The sequence below is a fragment of the Balaenoptera borealis genome (assembly GCF_965194805.1).
Source record: "Balaenoptera borealis genome assembly, chromosome: 13".
Lineage (NCBI taxonomy): Eukaryota > Metazoa > Chordata > Mammalia > Artiodactyla > Balaenopteridae > Balaenoptera > Balaenoptera borealis.
Genome location: NC_138870.1, coordinates 7,438,222 through 7,458,906, shown reverse-complemented (window position 1 = coordinate 7,458,906; position 20,685 = coordinate 7,438,222). Strand labels below are relative to the sequence as shown.

Genomic DNA, 20,685 nt, shown 5'->3' with positions numbered 1-20,685 from the left:
CTGCCACGCTGCCACGCTCCTGACCACCTCCACCCTGTCTCCTGTTGCTCCTTCTCTCCCTGCGCTCCGGGCTCCTACCCGTTGGACTGCACAGGGCTCTTCTAAGCTTGGATCAGAGCGTTTGCTTTCCCCGCTGGGACCCAGACCAGGCTCCCACCAGAACAGCCCACCCCCATGCCCCGCTGGCTCCTCCCACCCAGACCAGCTCACGACAAAGGCCTTTCCTGACCACACTAACTGAAGTTTCTTATTTACTTATTTATTCCGTTGCTCCTTCAACTAGTACATCAGCCGTGAGAGCAGGGACCTTGTCTGCCTTGTGAACTGCATCCCTGGTACCCGACAGCACCTGGCACGTGAGAGGGGCTCAATAAATATTGGCTGAATTTGATGTGGATTCAAGAGGCGCTCGGACCTGACCATGCAAGGAAAGCATCCTCTTGGACACCTTCACGCCACCAAACACAGACAAAGCAGATCAACCTGGAGATTTTGCTTAAACCAGAAGTTAGCTCAACTCCTAAGCCATTTACCCATCCAGACTTTTTTCCTTCTTGTATCTCCACTCCAGAAACCGCTGCATCAGCCTGCCCAGCCCACTCCCAGGCCCGTGGGCCCTGCACCACTGGCCTTCAGAGCCCCAGGTGGCGGCAACAGATGCCCTCCTCCCCGTGATGTTCTCTTTTCTTTTCTATGAAAGTATTACACACAAAGAAAATTTGTAAATTACAGAGAAGTATGACAAAGAAGAGGGAAAATCGCTCATAATCCTGATACATTTAACATACTGGGAATTTCCTTACTCTCTTTTCAAGGCACTTTCTTCTTGAGATAAAAACTGTAAAAAGTTTGCTAAACTTTTCTTCTCATTATATTGTTAGCATTTATTGTCACTGGAAATTGTTCCATAAATATAATTAAATAACTTAATAATATTTCACTGTCTGGATAATTACTGAACCAGCTCTCCTTTAGACATTTTAAATTCTAACATGGCCATGGACATTTATCTCCAAACATAAATATTCATATTTTTAAAATTTTCCCCAGGGTAGAGACCCATCTTGATACGTCTCTTGAGAGCTCCTGATAAAACCAGGTAGAGCCAGCATTGAAATGCTGGCATCTCAATGCCCTAAGCATTGAAGAAACTACAAAAGTCCTCCCATGTAATAATTCATAATAAAAAATACCAATTACATCACACCCCATATTTTCCTGTATAGAAGTAACACAAATGTAAAAAATGTATGACTGTCAAACATCCGTCTCCTGCTAACCCATCAGCCCCATGAACACAGGGACCTTGACCACCTTATTCATGTACCTCGCATAGAGTAGGTGCTGAGTAATTCCTTGGTAGACAGATGGGTAATCAATGTACCAATGAGAATTTGAAAGATAAATCGAGAAAAACTGTTGAACACCAACCTCCAAACAGCAACTCCCCTCCCACCATCCCAACTGCACACCCAGTAGCAGGACTCAAAGCCATGTCTGTTCCATTTATTCCTCATACAAATATTTTACAGTTTTATTTTTTAAATCATTTACACATATTCATACAAAGAAAAATAAATTTTAGGATGGAACCTCGGGACCACGGTAGTTTTAAAAACAATCTCTCTGACCATTAGCTACTGAAGACAAGGCAAGAGGCTTCGCGGCCACTTCCGTCATTTCTGGGCCTGGTGCATCTCCGCAGCAGAACGCGAGCTGCGCGCTCACCTTCCCTCAGCCTTCACCTTGTGCAGGTGATATGGGGGAAGGGGGTTTCGACCCTCCCCCCAAGGAACACCTCAAGGACAGCAAAGGCTCAGGGTAACACTGAGCCCTCTCTTTGTCAGGAATTCGGCAAGACTGCAATTTCTGAACCAACTTTTCCAGAAGAGCTAGCTCAATTCCTACTCGCAGGTCTTTCTAAGCGGAGGGGGATGGCTGCACTCGGGACACGCCTCGTCCCACCTGCTCTGTCCTCCCTCCGCAGGCCCCCAAGCCAGAGCCCTTGCCCTGAGCCCATGCGGTCCCTTCAAGGCTCATTCCACAACGAGGCTTCCTCTCCCCACACCCAAACGCTCGGCAGCAACGTAACCCCGGCAGCCCCTGAGGACCGCTACGGTGACGATGCCAATTACTGCGTGCGGCGTTATCCAGGGACGCTGAGCTACAGCCAGGAGAGGTCCCAGGATGACAGAACTACGAGCACCCCTAAAAGCTCAGCTCTGCTGAGCCACATCAACACTTAAATCAAACAGGCCAACTCCTAACACACCCCACCCTAGACACAGTCATCACAGAGGTGCTTGCTAGAACCTGCCACACACCACTGCCGGAGGAGGCTGTACTATTATCAAGGCCCAGTAAAAGGAGAAAGGGGGGGGGGGGGGGGAGGACAGACGCTACAAATGTGGTAGGCCCGATCAGAAATGGCAGCAGATGACAACCTGTATCTTTGGGTCCTACCCAAAAAGCAGCACCAAGAAAGGGCGTGATGAGCGGAGACCTGGAGCTGGATGGACAGCCCTTGAATTACCAAGCGACCCCGACAACACAGCTCACTTTCCTACGACTATGCAGGAACTAGAACCCAGACTGCCCACCCCTACACTGAGGCAGCTCCTGAGAGGCAGTACCGCGTGTGGTCATCAGCCCGCCCCCTGGGTAGGCCCATTTGGGGAGAGGGGATCACATCCAGAGCAGGCACCCCTCCAGGCAAACACTCGCAGGGCAGCCCATCCCACTGTCACTGGGGCAGGCCGAACAGCGCTAGGAGGGTGGACAGATCCCGGGCATCAGCCGCCCCATAGGCGTCGCTCTGGCCTAACATAGACAAGGCTAAACGGAGGGTGCTCCAGATGTTCTCCGACATGGCACCCCCTTCGCCCCGAGGACCCCGGCTTTTCCTCTGCATGTTCAGGGCCTCCAAAAAGTGTTCCACAGCCTCACTGCAAAGAAGCAGAATGAGAGCTGGTGAGCAGAACACCAGTGGAAGGAGGTAGGTCAGCTGGCATGGGGAAAAAGAAAGCTGGAGCTCGTAGTCAAACAACAGGATCGGAGACTGAGGAGCCAGGGCCAAAGGCAGGGAGAAGGAGTTCATTCATTCATTCATTCATTCATTCATTCCTCAATAGATACTCTCACCGGTGGGCCCCAAGGTTGATGCAGCTGATGCCCAGGTTGTAGCGGGACCGTATATAGCCAGGCTGGAGCTCGAGGGCCCGACGGTATGCAGCTACTGCTTCTTCACTCTGGTTTCCATTGGCCAAGGTGGCCCCTAGCTTATTCCACAGCAAATAGTCCTAAGATAGGGAGGGACAAGGGTTAGAAACATGAGCCAGGCTCCGATCAAATTCTGCCCACTCTCCCCCTGGCTCCCCACTCTGATTCTCTAATGTATGTTACGATTCCATTCCTGTCTCCACGGGTCACTGTGTGGCCACGACATAAGCACTCACCCCCCGCAGACTCCCCTAAGTCCAGATGACCCTAGACTCCCGCTCTTCTTTTCCCAATTCTCCCAAGGCAACCAGTACATGGAACACTGGAATGAAATATCCCATGACTCCGAAGGTCCCAACAAACGATTCCTCCATAAGGTACAGAGTCCCGTCCTCTCCCTTCCTCCCCTGAGGCTCACATTGGGACGAACACTGAGGGCGGCTGTGAAGCAGTCGACCGCCTTGTCATACTCCCCACTCAGGTTGAAGAGGACCCCCAAGCCACACTGCACATCGGGGTCAATGGATGTCGGGTCCAGGCGCACAGCCGCCAGGAAGAGCTCTTTCACTTCGAGAAACAGAGAGCTGGACAAGGAAGAAAAAAAATGCAAAAAAGCAGGTGGATGGATACGTCTATATTCCTACCCCTCCCAAATAATCCTTTCACTAACCAATCATACCCCCAAGATGCGTCCATCTCTCCTCCTTCCAATCCTGAGTCTTCCATCCCACTCTTAGACCCTGAGCCTCAATCTATCCAACATTGCACAAGCCAGGTACCCCTTCTACTCAGGTTGCCACTCGTCATCCCAGGAGCTCCCCACACTCACTCGGACAACAGAGAGCCCAGGATGCGCTTGCTGGGGCCCAGTCCCGCCCCGCTGGCCCCTTCTTCCCCGGCTGCCACCAGGTGGGCATAGGCCGGTGTGTAGCGCAGCCAGTCTCGCAGGGTCTCACAGGCCTGCCGCTGCAGGGACTCGTTGGTGAAGCTTACAGCCAGCGCCATCAGTGCCGTCCGGTTGTCTGGCTTTAGCTCTAGGCACCTGTTCGGACAGAGATGGACAGAGCTGGGCTCTGCAGTGGACACTGCGCCTATCAGCACCCTGGGAGCAGAGCCAAGCTTCAGAACGCAGAGTTACCTGCCAACTCCCTCAGTTAGGGTGTAGAGGGATCCTCTACGGGTGGGTTATTAATAAAGTTACAGACCTGAGAAAGGGAACATTTCAGCAGCCAAGGAACCAGCCAGGGAGGGTCCCACAAATAAAACCAAAAGCTGAGGAACGAATGGAGCCAGTTACCTCCAGACTCACCCCAAACCTTAGAGTTTCATCATGAGAAAACACTCGCGTTAGTAGCCAGAAAGAAGAGAAGGATCTGTCATTCTAAAGGTTATTTGTAGAGCCCTGGGACCACCTCGCCCCCCCTACCCTTTCAGTGTACTCACTTCCGCAGCGCGCTGATGGCTAAGAGTTCTTGCTCATTCTCTGCCTGGGTGGTCCCCAGATACTGCCAAGCCTAGAGAGAAGTTGCCAGATTTCATCACCCCGGTATTCACCTTCCCACCATTGCTTCCTCTGCCCCCCCCACTCACCATCGCACTCTCAGAACCCGACCCCAGGCTGTCACCCAGGCCCAAATCCATCTGCACTACCCTTAGGGGCCCCCCTCAAAACTGGAGGGAGAGTCTCTAATCTGAAGTCAGAAGAACGAGCTGCTCACTTCCATGTGCTTGGGGTCTTGCTGCACAGCTGCCTCGAAGAGCAGGACGGCGTTCGGCAGGTCCCCCTCCTCAAGTCGCCGCAGCCCTTCCTCAAAAGGCTGGGGGTGGTCACGCAGGGGGTTCTCCTCCTCAAAGTGGTACCCCTACAAGGAAGGGAAGCCAAGTGAGACCCCATCTCAGAGGGAGCCATCACAGAGCAGCAGGAATGGGAGCTGACAACCAAGACTGAGGCGGAGAAGAAGCTGAAGGCCTCCAAAAAGGTATCTGGATAAATGCCGGCAAATTCTCCGTATCATAAAGGAGATCACCTAGGACCACAGTGAAGAAATTCCGTGTCATGCCCACAGCAACTGGAAAGCCAGGCAAACTCGGATCCACGCTGGGATTAAGCTTATTTTAGGAAGTTTTTATCAGCCAGTGTTTCCACATCCTTGATTTCTCATTACTGGACAGAGCACATTTCTTAACAGGATCTGCTTTCAGTAATAAGTTCTCTTTAGCTATTCAAAGGGCATTTCTTGTTATCCTGCAAGAGTGTGATAATGTATAAAGGAAATGCAATTTGGAGTCAGAGGTCCTGCTATTCAAATGCAACTCTTACCCAGCTCACGGAGTCCTGTGCACACTGACTGGATAGCATGTGTTCAAGCACTTTGAAAATTTTAATTTATTCCCCAATTTCATTCTTAAAAGTTATTAATATTAATCTGTATCTGATAGTAAATGAAAGCTAGATTCCAAAATCCTGAGGGCAGAAAACGCTTCAGAAAGACAAGTCCTCTTCTAGCTGAGGCTTTCTCGTTTGAGGGAAGTTATGATGCTCTGTGCAGAGTTCTGTCCCCAGGTCTTCCACGTAGGCAGAGAGGTGTTAAGATAAAATGGGTCCCTAGTAAGCGTGTGACTTGGGACAAGGGAATAAAATGCTCCTTTTTGGATAGTAGTGGTCACCATCACAAAACAATACCCCAGAATGAAAACAAGATGCAAAATACAGGGCAGGGCCCTTTCTAAATGTAGTTAAGGACAAATCAGAATGTAACTGTACGAAATAAAGACATGAGTGAGGTCCTTCTTCACTATCATTGTGAAACTGCTCAAGAACCAGAAATGCTTAAATCTTGCCAGCAAAGTTCTAAACCATTATTAAGTAATCTGCAAATTATTTGTGACAAATAAAAATTAAATAATTACAATGGGGATTTAAGAAGCGAGACATACAGGAGATGGATTTGGGATAAATGTATAAAAAGTATATTCACGTTGAGAATAGGTAATGTTCCTGGGACACCTCTGTGCAACAGGAAAACTCAGAAGATAGAAAAGGACCCTAGAACAAGGATCAGCAAGGGGCAGAGGATAAATATTTTGTCACAACTACTCATCTCCACCAGAGCAGTGAGAACGTAGCCACAGATGATATGTAAACAAGCATGGCTGTGTTCCAATAAAACTCTATTTATGGACACTGAAGTTTGAATTTTATCCGTATATAATTTTCACATTTCACAAATTATTACTTTTCATTTTTTTTAAACCATTTAAAAATGTTAAAACCATTCTCAGCTCACGGGCCATTAAAAAAAAAAAAAAGAGGTGGAAGGATAGATTTCCCGTGGGCCATAGTTTGCCAGCCCCACCTAGACTGTTAGAGTTCCATAAGATAAAGCCTTCTGCATTCACCCTCGACTATTGCCCATCCTCAATCCATGTTTTAAGCCACCCCGTAGGAAACAGATCATTGTCACCTATAACACAATTTCCTAATGAAAGTAATTCCTGCCTCTCAGAGCTACTGAGAGCATCAAATGAGAATATCTGCCACAGCCTTAACAAAAAGCTTAAAATACTATGCGTTAATAGGTATTATCCTCAGCAGACAACGCAACAAATCAATTCCATCATGTTGCAACCACAGGGTTCTCTAAGTATGCTCTTGTCCGTGTTATCTATCCTCCTTGAGGTTTTATCAATTGCTGATCAGAGAGGAATTTTTCAAAAGTAGAATATTTGTATAGATGAAAAAAAAAAGAGTCCTCTGGAGGAACCTTTAACAACCCACAGGATGCAGGATAAGCTTGGGATCACTGCTGCATCTTAAAAAGTCTAATCCAAGCCAATCATTAGTCTAATCCAAGCCAATCATGATCCTATGATTTCATAGTATCATACTGCAAAAATAGGATCACTACTAAGTAGAGTGTGTCCCATCACAGAAATTTCTCCTTCACGCTAACAGTATACAGTATCATATCTGCTCCAGCTGTAGGTGTAGCCTTGAAAATTTAAGGATCATGAATAAAAAATACGACATTCAGATACCCATGAATTTACCTGATAGAGTCAGATCCACATTTGAAAAAAAAAACAAGTACTATTGACATATAATTTATTAACAGTTTAACAAAAGGCAGACAAAATCTGGGACATTAATGCAAATGTTTCTAATCCTAATTTTGCAATATCCCAAGGTATCAATGATATCAAAATAGGGTTCAAAGATCTAAAAACATAATTATGTTTTTAAGTTTTGAATTAAAGAATTTATTCCAACTATCATGTCATTGATACAGAAGTAAAAAGTGCTAAGAGGAGAGCTATGTCTATATTTATCAAAAACCAGGAAATTTGTTTAAAACTTTATTTTATTTTTATTTATTTTTTGGCTGTGTTGCATCTTCATTGCTGTGCACGGGCTTTCTCTATTTGTAGCGAGCGGGGCTACTGCTCATTGCAATGCACGGGCTTCTCATTGCGATGGCTTCTCTTTTCGTGGAGCACGGGCTCCAGGTGCATGGGCTTCAGTAGTTGTGGCACGTGGGCCCTAGAGCACGCAGGCTTCAGTAGTTGTGGCACATAGGTCAGTAGTTATGGCTCACAGGCTCTAGAGTGCAGGCTCAGTAGTTGTGGTGCACGGGCATAGTTGCTCCGTGGCATGTGGGATCTTCCTGGACCAGGGATCGAACCCGTGGCCCCTGCATTGGCAGGCAGAGTCTTAACCACTGTGCCACCAGGCAAGTCCCAGGAAATTTTTATCTAAACTTTATACCTTGCCATTTATAAGTCGACAGGGCCTGTGCAACTTATCAAGTGTCTATTACAAATTAATAAAAGTACTATCTCCAGGTATTTCCTTCAGTTCTTCCTCATCACAAGTCTATAGAAGAAACTCTTACTATGGAAAAACCAGAGGACGGGGTCCCAAAAGGTAAGCTCCCTTTTCTATTATATCACAGAACAACTCTCAGAAAGTCAGGCTGGGATAATAAACAAAATCATCCTTTTCCTAGTACTAAGATTTTCATTGGCTTTTAAATCCTAGCCTTTTCTAACTTATCTTGAACTCTGTTCTTCTCTATCTTTGCAAGATCTACCTCCAGAATCCTGGCCCTCTAGTTCTAGCCCCAACCAGGTCTGAGCTGAGAAAAAGACACCACTGATCACCTCCCCAGTTCCTGTTTTGCCATTTTCAAAACCAAGCAATTCTCTCCCTCCCCAATCATGCTTCAACTCACAGCTCAATTATTACCCACATATCCAAATACCCCACAACCCACAAGCAGATTTTTTTCACAGTGATACCCCGATATAACATATGCTTCTAAGGCAACAGTATATACTACATGCAAAATTCAATCATTCTTCACCACCAACTTCTGGGAAATTTTCCTAGCATTTGAATTATTTAATATAATTCTTTGAAAATACCCTAAATTGGGTGCAAGTGGTTAGTACCTACAGGAAGAGATCAGAATTTAAAATAAACTTGTGAGTTAAAAAGTTAATAGATACTAAGGTGGAGGGCAGAGAGATGGCCTACCACCTACCACTCTCTATCAAAGGAGCTATCAATCTTCTTAAAATGTTTTCAACCAACCTCCAAAGCAGAGCTCCTTCCTCCGTGCTCTTATTGCATCGTGTGCAAACCTCTACTCTAGGTATTCTGTCGCTTATTGTTGTTATTTGACAAGGGTGGTCTATTATCATTAACTTTTATATCCCAAGAATAAAGCATACTCTCAATAACTGGAGGAGAGCAGGGGCAAGGGAATAATTCAGGCTGCCTTTCACGGAAAGGGGCTCAAGAAAATAATTACTTAAAAGTGGGTACCCTTCAGATTCAGGATTAAAGGAGAGACAATAAAACAAGGAAATCCTGCAGTCTGAAAAACTAGTTCTCACCTTATCATAGGAAGCAGACGTGAGGTCGTCATAGTCAGAAAGCCAGGGGTGGGCCTCAGCATCCCGTTTTGCCATCTCCTCCAACTCCGCCTGCAACTTGTCCCAGAAATCGACATCAGACTGTAAGGAAGGGAAGGCAGGTAGAAAAAGAAGATTCATCGTGACCACCCCGCCCCACCCTAAGTTCCACTAAGATGGAGTCCCTGTGGCAGTAGTTCTTTAACTTCAATGTGTTTAAGATCATCTGAAGAGCTTTTTTTTTTTCACGCAGGTTCCTAGGTCCTACCCCCAGATTCTGACTCAGTAGTCTGTGATGCCCAGGAATTTGCATTTTTGATAGGCAACCACCCCATCCCAAGCAATTCTGCCAAAGATAACCCAAGAACATTATGAAATACAATGTTCACCCATCTTTGATGTTAAGACACCCACTCTCTCCAAAGAAGTGTTTTCTCTTGGACTGGTTATATCTGTACTAGCTGCCCTCACCTCTATAGCTGACTTGGCTCGTTCAAACTCCGTATCAAGAGTAGATGTGTTTACTGGTCGTGTGAACTGGTCAACCCAGGCCTCTGAAGTACCCTGTGACAAAGAAGGATGGTCATACCACCACCAACAACTTTCTACCCACTAAATATCAACTAAATACCCATTAGACACCACCAACCTGGGCACTTCTGAGAAGAACATTCTCAGAATCTCTTTCCCACCCACTCAGGACCTGGATGCTACCAAACGAGCTGGCAATAAGATCCCTTCCCCATCTGGGACCACTGAATACTGAACCCACGGCCGGGGGCACCAGCTGGCTCTGAGGTAGGACTGGGAGGTGACAGTGTCCTACCTGCTGCTGAATAAACTCTGCTGCCCACTGCTCTGCCTGAGCTCGGCCCAACCCTGCGCCGGACTCCAGGGACACCTGCCCCTCGCCAATCTGCCGCACGAATTTCAGGAACTGGGGCACAGAGACACACACAGGCCACTTGGGAGAGGACTTCCGGGTGTGCCCTCTCAACCATGCCCAGAGAAGCCTGCACTTACCCCTCCCCTTGACCATCTCTAGCTACAGACAAGACAGGCTAAAGACCCTGGAAAAAGCAAAGAGCAAAAAGAAAGGGATTTCTGGCTCAAGAGATCTGAGAAGACACAGAAAAGACAAAGGGTTAGTAGGCAAGGAAATGAGGGCAAGACTACTGGAAGAAGAGGCAGGGTCGTAAGTCTCTGTTCTCCAGACAGGAAGGAGTGGACCTCGGATCTCATCTCTTTCACCTTAAACTAAACTGGGGTAAGAGAAGCAGGACTCCTGGCTTCTCAGACCAGCTCTGCTGGGCAAAGCAGCAGCAGCACGTGGCTCACCTCAGAGTTAGCCAACTTGGGGTCGTCCACCTTGGCCACAAAGTCGCTGGCCATGTGCTGCAGGTCCTCCTCGGGCTGGTATTCATCACACCTGGGACAGGCGAGGACTCGCTCATTTTACACATTAGTCTGCCACATCCTTCCCCACTCCCAGCCCATGGCAATTACAGTTCTCATCGGGGAACAGAGAGGGTGACACTACTCCTCTCTCTGGTTGAGGACCTACTAATTCCAATTTACATTAAAGAAGGACATTTGGGCAGGAGTGGCAAAGCACTAGCTACATGCTTTCACCTCTCTCTTTCCCAAACGCGTCTTTCCAGAGAGAAGGAATAGACAGTTGCAGGCTCCAAATTAAAAGGGGAACAGGGTGCATAAGATAAAGTTACAAACTTTTGGTAGGACAGTTAGGATTCTCGACTCGATTATATTTGAGACATAAATGAATCGGGGTAATAATACAAGTGGAAACGTTAGAGTAGAAAATGAAGGGATTGCAACTTGGCTTAAGAATGTGGATAGAGGAGCTTGGTGGAGGGGAGCAGGAAAACCATCCAACACTCCTTCCACAGGGATCCATCCCGAGAGAAGGGGCTGGACTCACCAGCGATCAGTGGCAGCTGTTCCCTCTGGCTCTCCCAGCCACAACTTCTCCTCTGACTGCTCCAGATATTCCTCAGCCCAGCGGGCCGGGGACACAGACAAAGGGTCTGCAAGGAGCAGAGAGGTGGGGAAATCAGTGAAGGATCAGGAAAGGGAGAATATTAACTTAACCAAGTCAAAGCAGAATCCCTCAGAGACCACTGGTCAAAAGAAAATACTACTAAATTTTCAACACCCAACCTGCTCCCCAGGGGCCTAGGGCAGAAGTTTACTGAACTGGGGACAGGAGACCAAATAAGGAGGCTCAGGAGAGAAGTGGGGACCAAACCCTTTTGTCTGAAGTGCAAGAGCCCTCACTAAGAGATAGCGGGCCCTGGCCTCCACCTTCCTCAAAGGTACTGCAGGGACCTGGCAGGGAACCAGGGGAGAACACAGGAGCTCCCATTCCTTAACCAAACCTTGGTCTGTCCTCCATCTACAGAGTTCACACCCTCCCAACAAAAGGAGCCTCATAACTGGGAGATTGGGATGGACATATATACACTATTGATACTATGTATAAAATAGATAACTAATGAGAACCTACTGTATTGCACAGGGAACTCTACTCAGTGCTCTGTGGTGACCTAAATGGGAAGGAAATCCAAAAAAGAGGGGATATATGGATAGGTATTGCTGGTTCACTTTGCTGTACAGTAGAAACTAACACAATATTGTAAAGCAACTATACTCCAATAAAAATTTAAAAAAAAAAAAAAAAAAAAAGGAACCTCGTATTTCATCCTAACATACCTACCAAGAGAAGCTGAGAAGCAGAATGCTGGGCTAGAACTAAGGATACATGGGTCCACTCTTCCCACTGGATTTTTTTTCATTTTTTGAGATGTAACATACAAACATGAAGGTGCGTAAAGTGTACCAAACTTCGGCGTGCTGCTTCATTAATTTCTACCCGTGAACACACTCAAGCCACCGCCACCCGGATCACGACATGGACCGTCTACAGTTCCCTCAAAGGCTCCCGCAGGCCCGCACCCCCCGGGATAAACATTATTCTGAACTCTGTCACTTTTGACCGCTTTTGAGAGCTATGTTTTTAAGTCTAATTCCAGAAATCACCTTAGCAACTCTCATGAAAAAGGGCACTGCTGCAAGATCAGAATAAACATATCACATGAGGGCGCTGAACTTTTCTCAACCTCCAGGACTTTGCTCTTTACTATTCTAGGGCCAGGAAAACAAAAAAGTAATGACACAGATTAGTTAAAGGATTTAAAGGGCCCCTAAAGAGTGAGTGCACGTAGAGAAGGATGGGCCGGCGTGTTCCTTCCTTCTGCTCTGCACCCATATCCTTAACAAATGGCCATCCTGTCTTTGTCCCTAATTTGAAGATCTGTTACTGCTTTTAACACCAAGAAGGCAGGTTTACCTCCTCGGGATTCATATACAACAGAACTTTCTATTCCATTTAGCTGAGACTCTGCCTGAATAATTTCAACAAACTAATTTCAACATCTGAGAAAATAATGTCAAATTCTGAAAAAGAAAGAAAAGAAAAAGATCAAGACTCACAGATTTCACCTAATCATAAATAATAAGTGATTTATTACTAATAAAAGATACAGTTGAGAATTTTTTTGATCACAGACTTGGTCTCTTAATTTCGAGAACTCTTAACATTTATATCAAGATTTCCCTCACTAGCTTTCACAGGCAACATTTCTCTTTCCTTTGCCCCGACTAGACTGCTAGCTCAAGTTTGGAGACCTAATAAGGAAATGCTTAATACCCCGTCCCATTCTGCTGAAAAATAACCAGTCCTTCCTCCTCACTCTCCAGCCACCCCCTCTCAACTACAGTGTTTCACAAAAGCATATTCTGGCCAAAAGTACTCCTCAAATTACACAGAACACCATTTCTATGAAATGCTGTTCTAAAGGACGAGCACCAACAGAAAAAGTACAAAGCACCTGGACTTTAAAACAGACAAGAGGTAGTTTAGAAAAAAGAATCCCAGAGATGAGACAACCTCAAATAGCTGTAATTTGGTATTTAGCCATATTGGCCACAAGACTCAGGATTTTCTGGCATTGGGAACCTGCTCCAACAAAGAAGTCAAAATAAAATAACCAAAAGAATATTACCTGGCCTTCATAATATTTTTTGAGAAATTCTTACAGAAAATCAGATTCATCTGGATATCTGTGAGATGGAAGCAACTAAGTCCTGCTGAGTGGGAGGGACTATCCTAGGTCACAGAAATCATAGAGTGACAACCAACAACCTAGGTACCAAACCTCTGATTCAGGGCGTTCACCTGGCCTAGGTTCTCACTGTGTGTTCATTTCATCTAGGCACATCTACCCCAAGCTCAACAGTCAAAAACTCAGAACTTCCCACCTTTACCCATGAAAGTTTCCACATCCACTAAGTAACACAGTGATCAAGAATGCAGGTTCTAGGGTCAGGCTACCTGCACTCACATCCCAACTCCACCACTTATTCACTGTGAGTCTCCAGACAAGTTATCAACCCTCTAAGTTTCCAATTCCTTATCTACGAAGTAGATATAATAATAGCTACCTCACAGGGATTCTTGTGAAGACCAGATGAGATAATGCCTATGCAAAGCACAGAGTAACAAATATTAGCTATTATTATCATTACTGTCTGCTCAAGGCAAATCCCTACAAAAGTGGAAAACATCACAATGAGATTATTATTCCTTTTATTCCATAGCCTCTTCCTCTGCCATCCAGGGGAGAGCTACTGCCAATCATCATCTGCTACTGATGGCCACTGCCCTTCCTATGAAAGTGCAGGTTTATCTCTCATAATTGTCGTATGAACCTCACACACCATTTTAGCTGAGGCTGTCTAAACTCAAAACCCCTTAAAGATGCATTTCTTCCCTAGAGCTGAGCAATCACAAGATGGACGATTATTTGGCCCAGAAGATTGGGGTGAGAGGGAGGAGTGGAATTCCATCAAGAACCATTTCAGACTAAAAAATGAGCTTCATGTGGTAATGGAATAATTCCATATCTTGATTGCAGTAATGGTTATGCAAATCTACATATGTGATAAAACTATAAACATACAAATAAAGGCATGTAAAACTGGTGAAATCTAATAAGATCTGTGGATTGTACCAGTGGCAATTTTCTGTTGATATCGTACGTAACTAACAAATGCAAAATGTCACCACCGGCGAAAACAGAGGGAAAGACACACAGAACCTTTCCGTACATTTTTTTGCAACTTCCAGTGAAACTATATTTCCAAATACAACATTCAAACAAGAAAAAAACTAAGCTTCAAGGTTTCTTTTAAACTAGATTCTAGAATCCTAACAATGGGGAGTTAAGAATAATAAAGATTTAAAGAATATAACCTTCTCTCAACTTGCAGTCTACTTATCCACAAAGAAATAGGTAACCTATATCATTACTGTAATAATATCAGCCATAAATGTTATGAGGCTAGTATCCACGGGTTCCACATCCACGGATTCAACCAACTGTGGATGGAAAATATTCAGAGGGAGAGGGGCAGGGGATTTCTAGAAAGTTCCAAAAAGCAAAACTTTGAATTTGCCCCATGCTGGCGACTATTTACAAAGCATTTACATTGTATTAGATATTATAATAATCTAGAGATTTAAAGCATACGGGAGGGTAGGTTATATGCAAATACTATGCAATTTTATATAAAGGACTTGAGCAATTTTATATATAAAATAGCAATTTTATATAAAGGACTTGAGCATCCAGGATTTTGGTAACCACAGGGGTCCTGGAACCAATCCCCTGCAGATACCAAGGGATAACTGTACTAGAAAATCAATCCCCATTAGCTCTTTCTCCCAGATCTCAATTCTCTCATTCAATAAATTCTGAAGGGCCGCTACATACAAAGCAATATACCACTGCAATAGGACATTTATATGAAGGCAGATCCCACATAGCTCAATATCCCTTTCCAGCTTTCCATATCCCTGCCTCTGTGAAGCAGGCACAGTTCCAAAAAAATGTACAAAACAGAGGAAGAGAGAGATCTCCCAAAGACAATTTAACAGGTAAGACAGGTCCAACATGTTTTTCTAAAGTAGTTTTTCATTTAAGGAAGGAAGATTTCAGGTTAAGGAAGATTTCAATGGCTCCAAGTATTCAACTAATTTTAACAAAAATCTCATCAATCTCAATGCTCATAGTAGTGATGATTTTTTTCCTGAATTATCAAAAATGACTGATGCCCATACATTTTAACAGAAGTCTCTCTGCGATAAGAAACAGCACTTAAATCTAAGGTTTGTACAAAAAGCTGAGTTTCAGTCTGGTGTCGGGTCTTTATTACAGCTCAGATTTTCCAATTGGGGCAATTCCACACAGAAGATTCTCAATGACAGTGTAATGATTCTAAGTATGGAGCCTGGAGTCAGACAGACATGAGTTTGCATATAATCTTTGTTACTGAATGATTTCAGACAAAAGTATTAACCCTTCCAAATCTCAGTTTCCTTGTCTATAAAATGGGGGAGGAATACCTACCTTGTATTTCTGTGAAGCTCAACTGGCTCTGAGAATATAAAGTGCATAGAAACCAAGAATACCCATTGTTCTTCCTTAAACTCTAACTTAAAGGAGGGAAAGGGAGTCATGATAAAAGAGACCAACAGCTTTTACTAAAGGTGAGTTTTAGTTGTTAGATTTGGGGGTTTTTCTCTTGTGTGTGGAGGAAGCCCTGTCTTTAGGAGAATAAAAATGATTGGCGGCAGGGGGTACCAATTAGGTCCCATCAATCATGTCATGAAAATTCAGGAACTATGATGTGAGCACCCTGAGAGGCCAGAATCTTTGCAACTTTCTCCCTTTATCTCTTTTGTGATTCTTGATTTCTTAAATTGGAAACAGGCTAACAGTGCTCTCTTTGAGAGCAATCAGGAAGAGCAAAGAGAAGGAGAATGCCCTTGCCCAGGCCTGTAATCAGAAAGGCTTGGGGGAGAAGAATCAGTCCCCCAGGATGCAGTGAGCACAGACAACTCAAAGAGGGAAAATTAGGCTGGGACCCTGAAGAGCTTAAGTTGCAGGCCTGGCAGTATAGCATAATGAATGGGTAAGCCCACAGACTCTGGAATCATTCAAACCCAGAATCAAATCCCATTTCCACCACTTACAAAGCTGTGACTCCTTGGGCAAATTATTTAAGCTCTCAGCCTCAGTTTTCTTATCTATATACTAGGAATAATAACTACCTCAAGGGTTCTCAGGGGGATTAAACGGACAATGAATTTAAAGCACTAAAACAAAGCCTAGAACATGGTTAAGTAAACATTAGCTCTTGTTATTAATTTTTATTATTATCATCAAGACCATATACTTCAGGCCTTTGAACTCCACAATTCCACTTTCCAAGGCTCTAACCCTGTTCAAGATGACTTAATGCCAGAATCCCAAGGGATGTGTTAAACATTTCTCTCTTCCTGGGCAACACTGCCATCCATCCAATCTGCAGATCCTCTCCACCAAACTACAGTACTAAAGTTCCAGATAACAAAGAAGAAAACCTAACTCCTCGTGTTCTCTCTCTCCTCAAAATCTCTTATCCAGTTCAAACTCACGCCTCTGTTTAATATAAGTTTCAATTCCCTGTTACCACCTAAGAGAAATCAGGTCCAGTGCCCTATAGGAAAGAGTCAAGAGTCCAGAAAGGTCATAAGCAGCTAAAATCACTCTATACCCTAAAATGAATGAGGGTGACAGTGTAGAACTTTGCATCACAGGAACCATTGTAGATCTTCCCATAAGAAGCCTCACCTGTAACTTCAGAGATGAACTCTTGGGACCAGTCAGTCTCATTGTAATCCTGAGTTACATCCACAGCGTCTCCAGCTGCAAGAAACTCCTGGGCCCAGTTCTCCGACAAGGCCAAGTCTGCCACACCAGGGGCTTAAGAGAGAGATAGAGAGAGAACTAAGGAAAATACCTATCATTCTATCATGCCTAAGGAACCCTGAGTGCACATGAAAACACTCTGTTCCTTTTGTCTCCTTTTGCATCTCAGTTCCTCAATACCAGCAACATCTAAATACGGAATCCCCTTGTCCCTACCTGCACAGAAAATAGTGACCCCCGCCCCCCCACACCCAGAACCAGACGCTGGACCCACCTCTCTGGGGTGCCTGGCGGAAGTTTGACTGTTCAATCTCCTGCATCTCTGCCAGGAGGTCATCCATCTTGAACGTCTGAGGGGCACGGGATACAAGTGGTGCATTCTGGTCCTGGAGGAATTCGGCCACCAACTGTCAGAAGAGAGATGGTGAAATGAACCCAGCAAGAGACAGGGGCCCATTGGATGTGGGATACTAACATCAAACACAAGGAAAGGGAAACACAGAAACTATAGATTTGGAAACACTCGAAGAATACTTAAAACAAAAACAAGCAGGCGAGCTGAGGCAAATCTCATTTGATCAGGGAAGTCCACAGATTGAAATATGGACGAGCCAAGTTTAAAGTAAAAAATACAATGGGCGAACGAAAAATGCGACAGAAAAGACTGGCATTATTTACCTCGTCTTCAGAGGCTACCCCCAAAGGCTTAGAGACCTAAGACAAAAGAAAGGGAGACAATATGGTACAGTGGTGAAGACCACAGCCACACAACTCAGTTAACCCTGGGTTAAAATTCCAGCTCTTCCATTCATAAGGCAAGTCACAAAAGTTCTCAAAGCCTCAGTTTCCTCATCTATAACATGGTTGCCTTCGTCTATATAAAGACGTTCAATGTTTAATATAGTAAACACCCATTGCCTGGCAACTATTATCATTTGCAACACAATAGAGACAGCAGTTATCCCAAAGTGTGCATCCGGACCCTCCATCCCAGGTCACAACTCGGGCTTTCCGCCTGAAGAACACTCACCGCCTCCGAGGCTGGGGCTCCTGGGGGCCAGGGGCCAGGCCTCAACCCCTCCTGCCGAAAGGCCTTGTCCTGGGTGAAGTGCCCGGCCAGCTTCATGAGCGGGTTCGCACCCCCGCATTCCGCCTCCACCAGCTCCCGCATCGCCATGGTGACCGCCGGCTCTCTGATGGGCAGAGATTTGGAACTGAGGTTCCCGGAGCCAAACCCTTCCCCAACCCACAACTCAGCCCGTATCTGGGGGAGGCGGCTGTTGGCCGCTGGCCACTCTCCACCCCTGCGCCTTCTGCTACGGCCCCCACCTCTGCCAGGAGTCGGGGGGTCGGTGCCCTCCTGCCGCCCCCCTCAAAGGCCACCGCTCTCCGCCTGGGCCTCTCCAGCGGCCTCCACGACTGCGGTCTCAGGCGGCGGGACAGGCGGCAGCCGCCCCCCACAGACGGGCCTGAACCCCAGGGGACCGGGAGGACAATTCCGCAACTGAGCTGTACGGGGGCATTGGCCGGTCAAGGGAGAGAGAACACGCCGCGGGACCGTAAGCCCAGTCCCCTACACCCGCAGTCACCGGGCGAGCACTGCTGGGGGCCATTCCCTCTCCGTAAGTCACCTGAGCCCCTCCCGCTGCTCGGCCGGTCCCGGCCCACCCCTCCCGCGCTCAGAGCACCCAGTCTCCCCCACCCGGGTCGCTGCTCAAGCTCCGCCCCCCGCGACCCGCGAGGACACCGCGAGGGCTGCGGGAAGACCAGGAAGGTGTCCTCGCGCCCCCTCGGGGCCCCGCACTCACCACTGCGCGCGAAGCCGCACGACCAGCCGGGGTACCTGGTGCGGGCTGGAGGGGGAGAGAGAAGGGGTTGGGGAGCCGGGGGGGGGCACTCGGGTATAAAGGGGCCGTGACCGCCGCGCAACGGTCGCGGACCTGCGGAAGCTGTTTGGAGGGGCGGGGCCTTAAGTCTGCGACGTAGCGTGATGGGAGGAGCCATGGGTCTTAAAGGAGAAGTCTTGGAGCCTCGACTCTGCGAGTACTCGAAAGGATCGCGGACGCTAGGAATTGTTTGATGGAAAGCTCAAAGAAGAATGGAGCTAGGAGGGGCTTCCTGACCTTTGGGGGAAAGCCGAACACGCAGATCCTGGACTCAGATCATTCTGCCTCTTCCCGGGGGCGTATGGTGACCCAAGGGGATTCCCTCCCTTTCTGGGCCTCGGTTTTAGAGAAAGGCCCTAATGCGGGAGTGGTGGGGGTCAAATCCGGGGCCTTCCCCAGCCTTCTAGGCCTAACCCCTTCCAAACTGCCCCTAGCAGGACAGCGTCACAGTCTCCATGGTGACAGAGGCCTGCCCCCAATCCCTCTGCCACATCTGCGTATTGGGGGAAATAGCACTGGATGACGACAAATTCCGGTGACTAAAGTAGGGTCAACGCATCCTGAGACCTCAAGCCGATAACCTACTGGGAAGGTGCACAGTGAGTCACTCCTCTCCCCTCCTTCCTGCCTCACCGCTGGTCAAGGTCACCGTGGTGGCCTTATATCCACTGCCCCAGACGGGGAATGCACAAATATGATGCAAGAAGTTATCTTTAATCACGAAATAAGCCTCAGGCCCCACCATCTGCCACAGAATTGGCTCTGGTGTCAAACCTCAAGGACACTGGGAAGCAAACCCTGAAATCTCACCTGCCTCCAAGTCCAAGGGTGTCCCGATGTCATGAAGAAGAAAGGGCAAGAGGTGCTCAGGGCTGCTGGTAGATGGGCAAGGACAGGTCTGTGCCAAAAGGGCAAAAGTACCGTCCCAGCCTAGGGTACAGGAGAGGAGGCAGGTAATCAGCAGGTGGCACCCAGGGCCAGGCTGGCTTCCTGGCTGTCCTGCAGATTTCACAGGTGGAGGCCCCAGGGGACCAGAGGGGCATGGCTGTGTAAACTCGTCCCTGAGATGGTAGAGAAGCTGTTCTGACACCTCAGGGGAACAGAACAGCAGGGAAAACCTGAGACTGTGCAAAATTTCTCTTTTTCCTTACCTTTTCACCATGGATCCCAGCCCTTGCCTGTTTTCTGGTCTCAGGCTGACATTGTAAAGCAAATACCTAGTACCTAATAAACTAAGCCATGCCAGTGAGGAAGGGACGCCCTCTGGAAAGTGCATACTTTAGAAAAGAGGATCCCTGGAGAGAGCAATGTTTAACTGAAAGCATATGATACAGTAGAATGTCAGAAAATCAAGGCAACCAGATCCCAGTACCATCCAAACCATAACACACACATAACTTTCAGCTCTGCTAGGCGTTTAGTAACCGATTAACAATAACTCACTATGTATGCCGCTTGTAGGAGAATCCTAACAATGATAATAACAGATGTTTATTGAATGCTTACTTAAATCCAGGCATTGTACTAAACCTTTTATGTGCATTAACACTTTTAATCTTCATAATACCCCTGTGAAATAGGAATTACTAATCCCACTTCACAATTAAGACTTAGCCAAAAGTCACACAGCTAGGAAGTCAAAGTTCAATCCAGACATAACTCCAAATACCTATCCATTATACAACACTGCCTCGCAGTCGTGCTTGTAAGTCCCGGAGAGCTTTGGTCTCCTAGGCCATAGCTCTTCCCAGAACCTGGCTCACCAGCCCAAGAGGGACTCTGGCACTGGGAAAGGACTACCAGATTTACTTGGGTATTTAATATTTATT

General features: G+C 46.6%; 1 protein-coding gene across 7 annotated transcripts; it reads right to left on the bottom strand.

Annotated features, from left to right (window-relative positions):
- Positions 1 to 1,485: 1,485 nt before the first annotated feature.
- PEX5 (peroxisomal biogenesis factor 5) lies at positions 1,486 to 19,111 on the bottom strand. Of its 7 annotated transcripts, none has more exons than XM_082349197.1 (16): positions 19,094 to 19,111; positions 18,001 to 18,163; positions 17,649 to 17,684; positions 17,245 to 17,377; positions 16,893 to 17,024; positions 11,078 to 11,183; positions 10,474 to 10,564; positions 9,962 to 10,072; positions 9,607 to 9,699; positions 9,118 to 9,237; positions 4,938 to 5,081; positions 4,663 to 4,733; positions 4,049 to 4,261; positions 3,638 to 3,803; positions 3,142 to 3,299; positions 1,486 to 2,945 (listed from the first exon to the last, which is right to left on the bottom strand). In XM_082349197.1, the coding sequence occupies exons 2-16, from the start codon at positions 18,145 to 18,147 to the stop codon at positions 2,744 to 2,746; spliced, it is 1,923 nt and encodes a 640-aa protein (XP_082205323.1). In that variant the 5' UTR covers positions 18,148 to 18,163; positions 19,094 to 19,111; the 3' UTR covers positions 1,486 to 2,743. The 7 variants fall into 7 exon arrangements, with proteins under 7 accessions (XP_082205323.1, XP_082205318.1, XP_082205319.1 ...); XM_082349192.1 differs by lacking the exon at positions 19,094 to 19,111 and adding an exon at positions 18,779 to 18,951 and having other exon boundaries at positions 9,118 to 9,213; XM_082349193.1 differs by lacking the exon at positions 19,094 to 19,111 and adding an exon at positions 18,779 to 18,951 and having other exon boundaries at positions 9,118 to 9,207.
- Between the last annotated feature and the right edge of the window lie 1,574 nt (positions 19,112 to 20,685).

What these genes read in the sequence shown, in the direction of transcription:
- PEX5 (XM_082349197.1), bottom strand. Translation starts at nt 18,147, where the DNA reads ATGGCGATGCGGGAGCTGGTGGAGGCGGAATGCGGGGGTGCGAACCCG. An exon ending in GAGCCCCAGCCTCGGAGGCG is followed by an intron (nt 17,685 to 18,000) that starts GTGAGTGTTCTT and finishes CTTTTGTCTTAG; the next exon opens with GTCTCTAAGCCTTTGGGGGT. An exon ending in AAGACCCCAAGCACATGGAA is followed by an intron (nt 4,734 to 4,937) that starts GTGAGCAGCTCG and finishes ACTTCTCTCTAG; the next exon opens with GCTTGGCAGTATCTGGGGAC.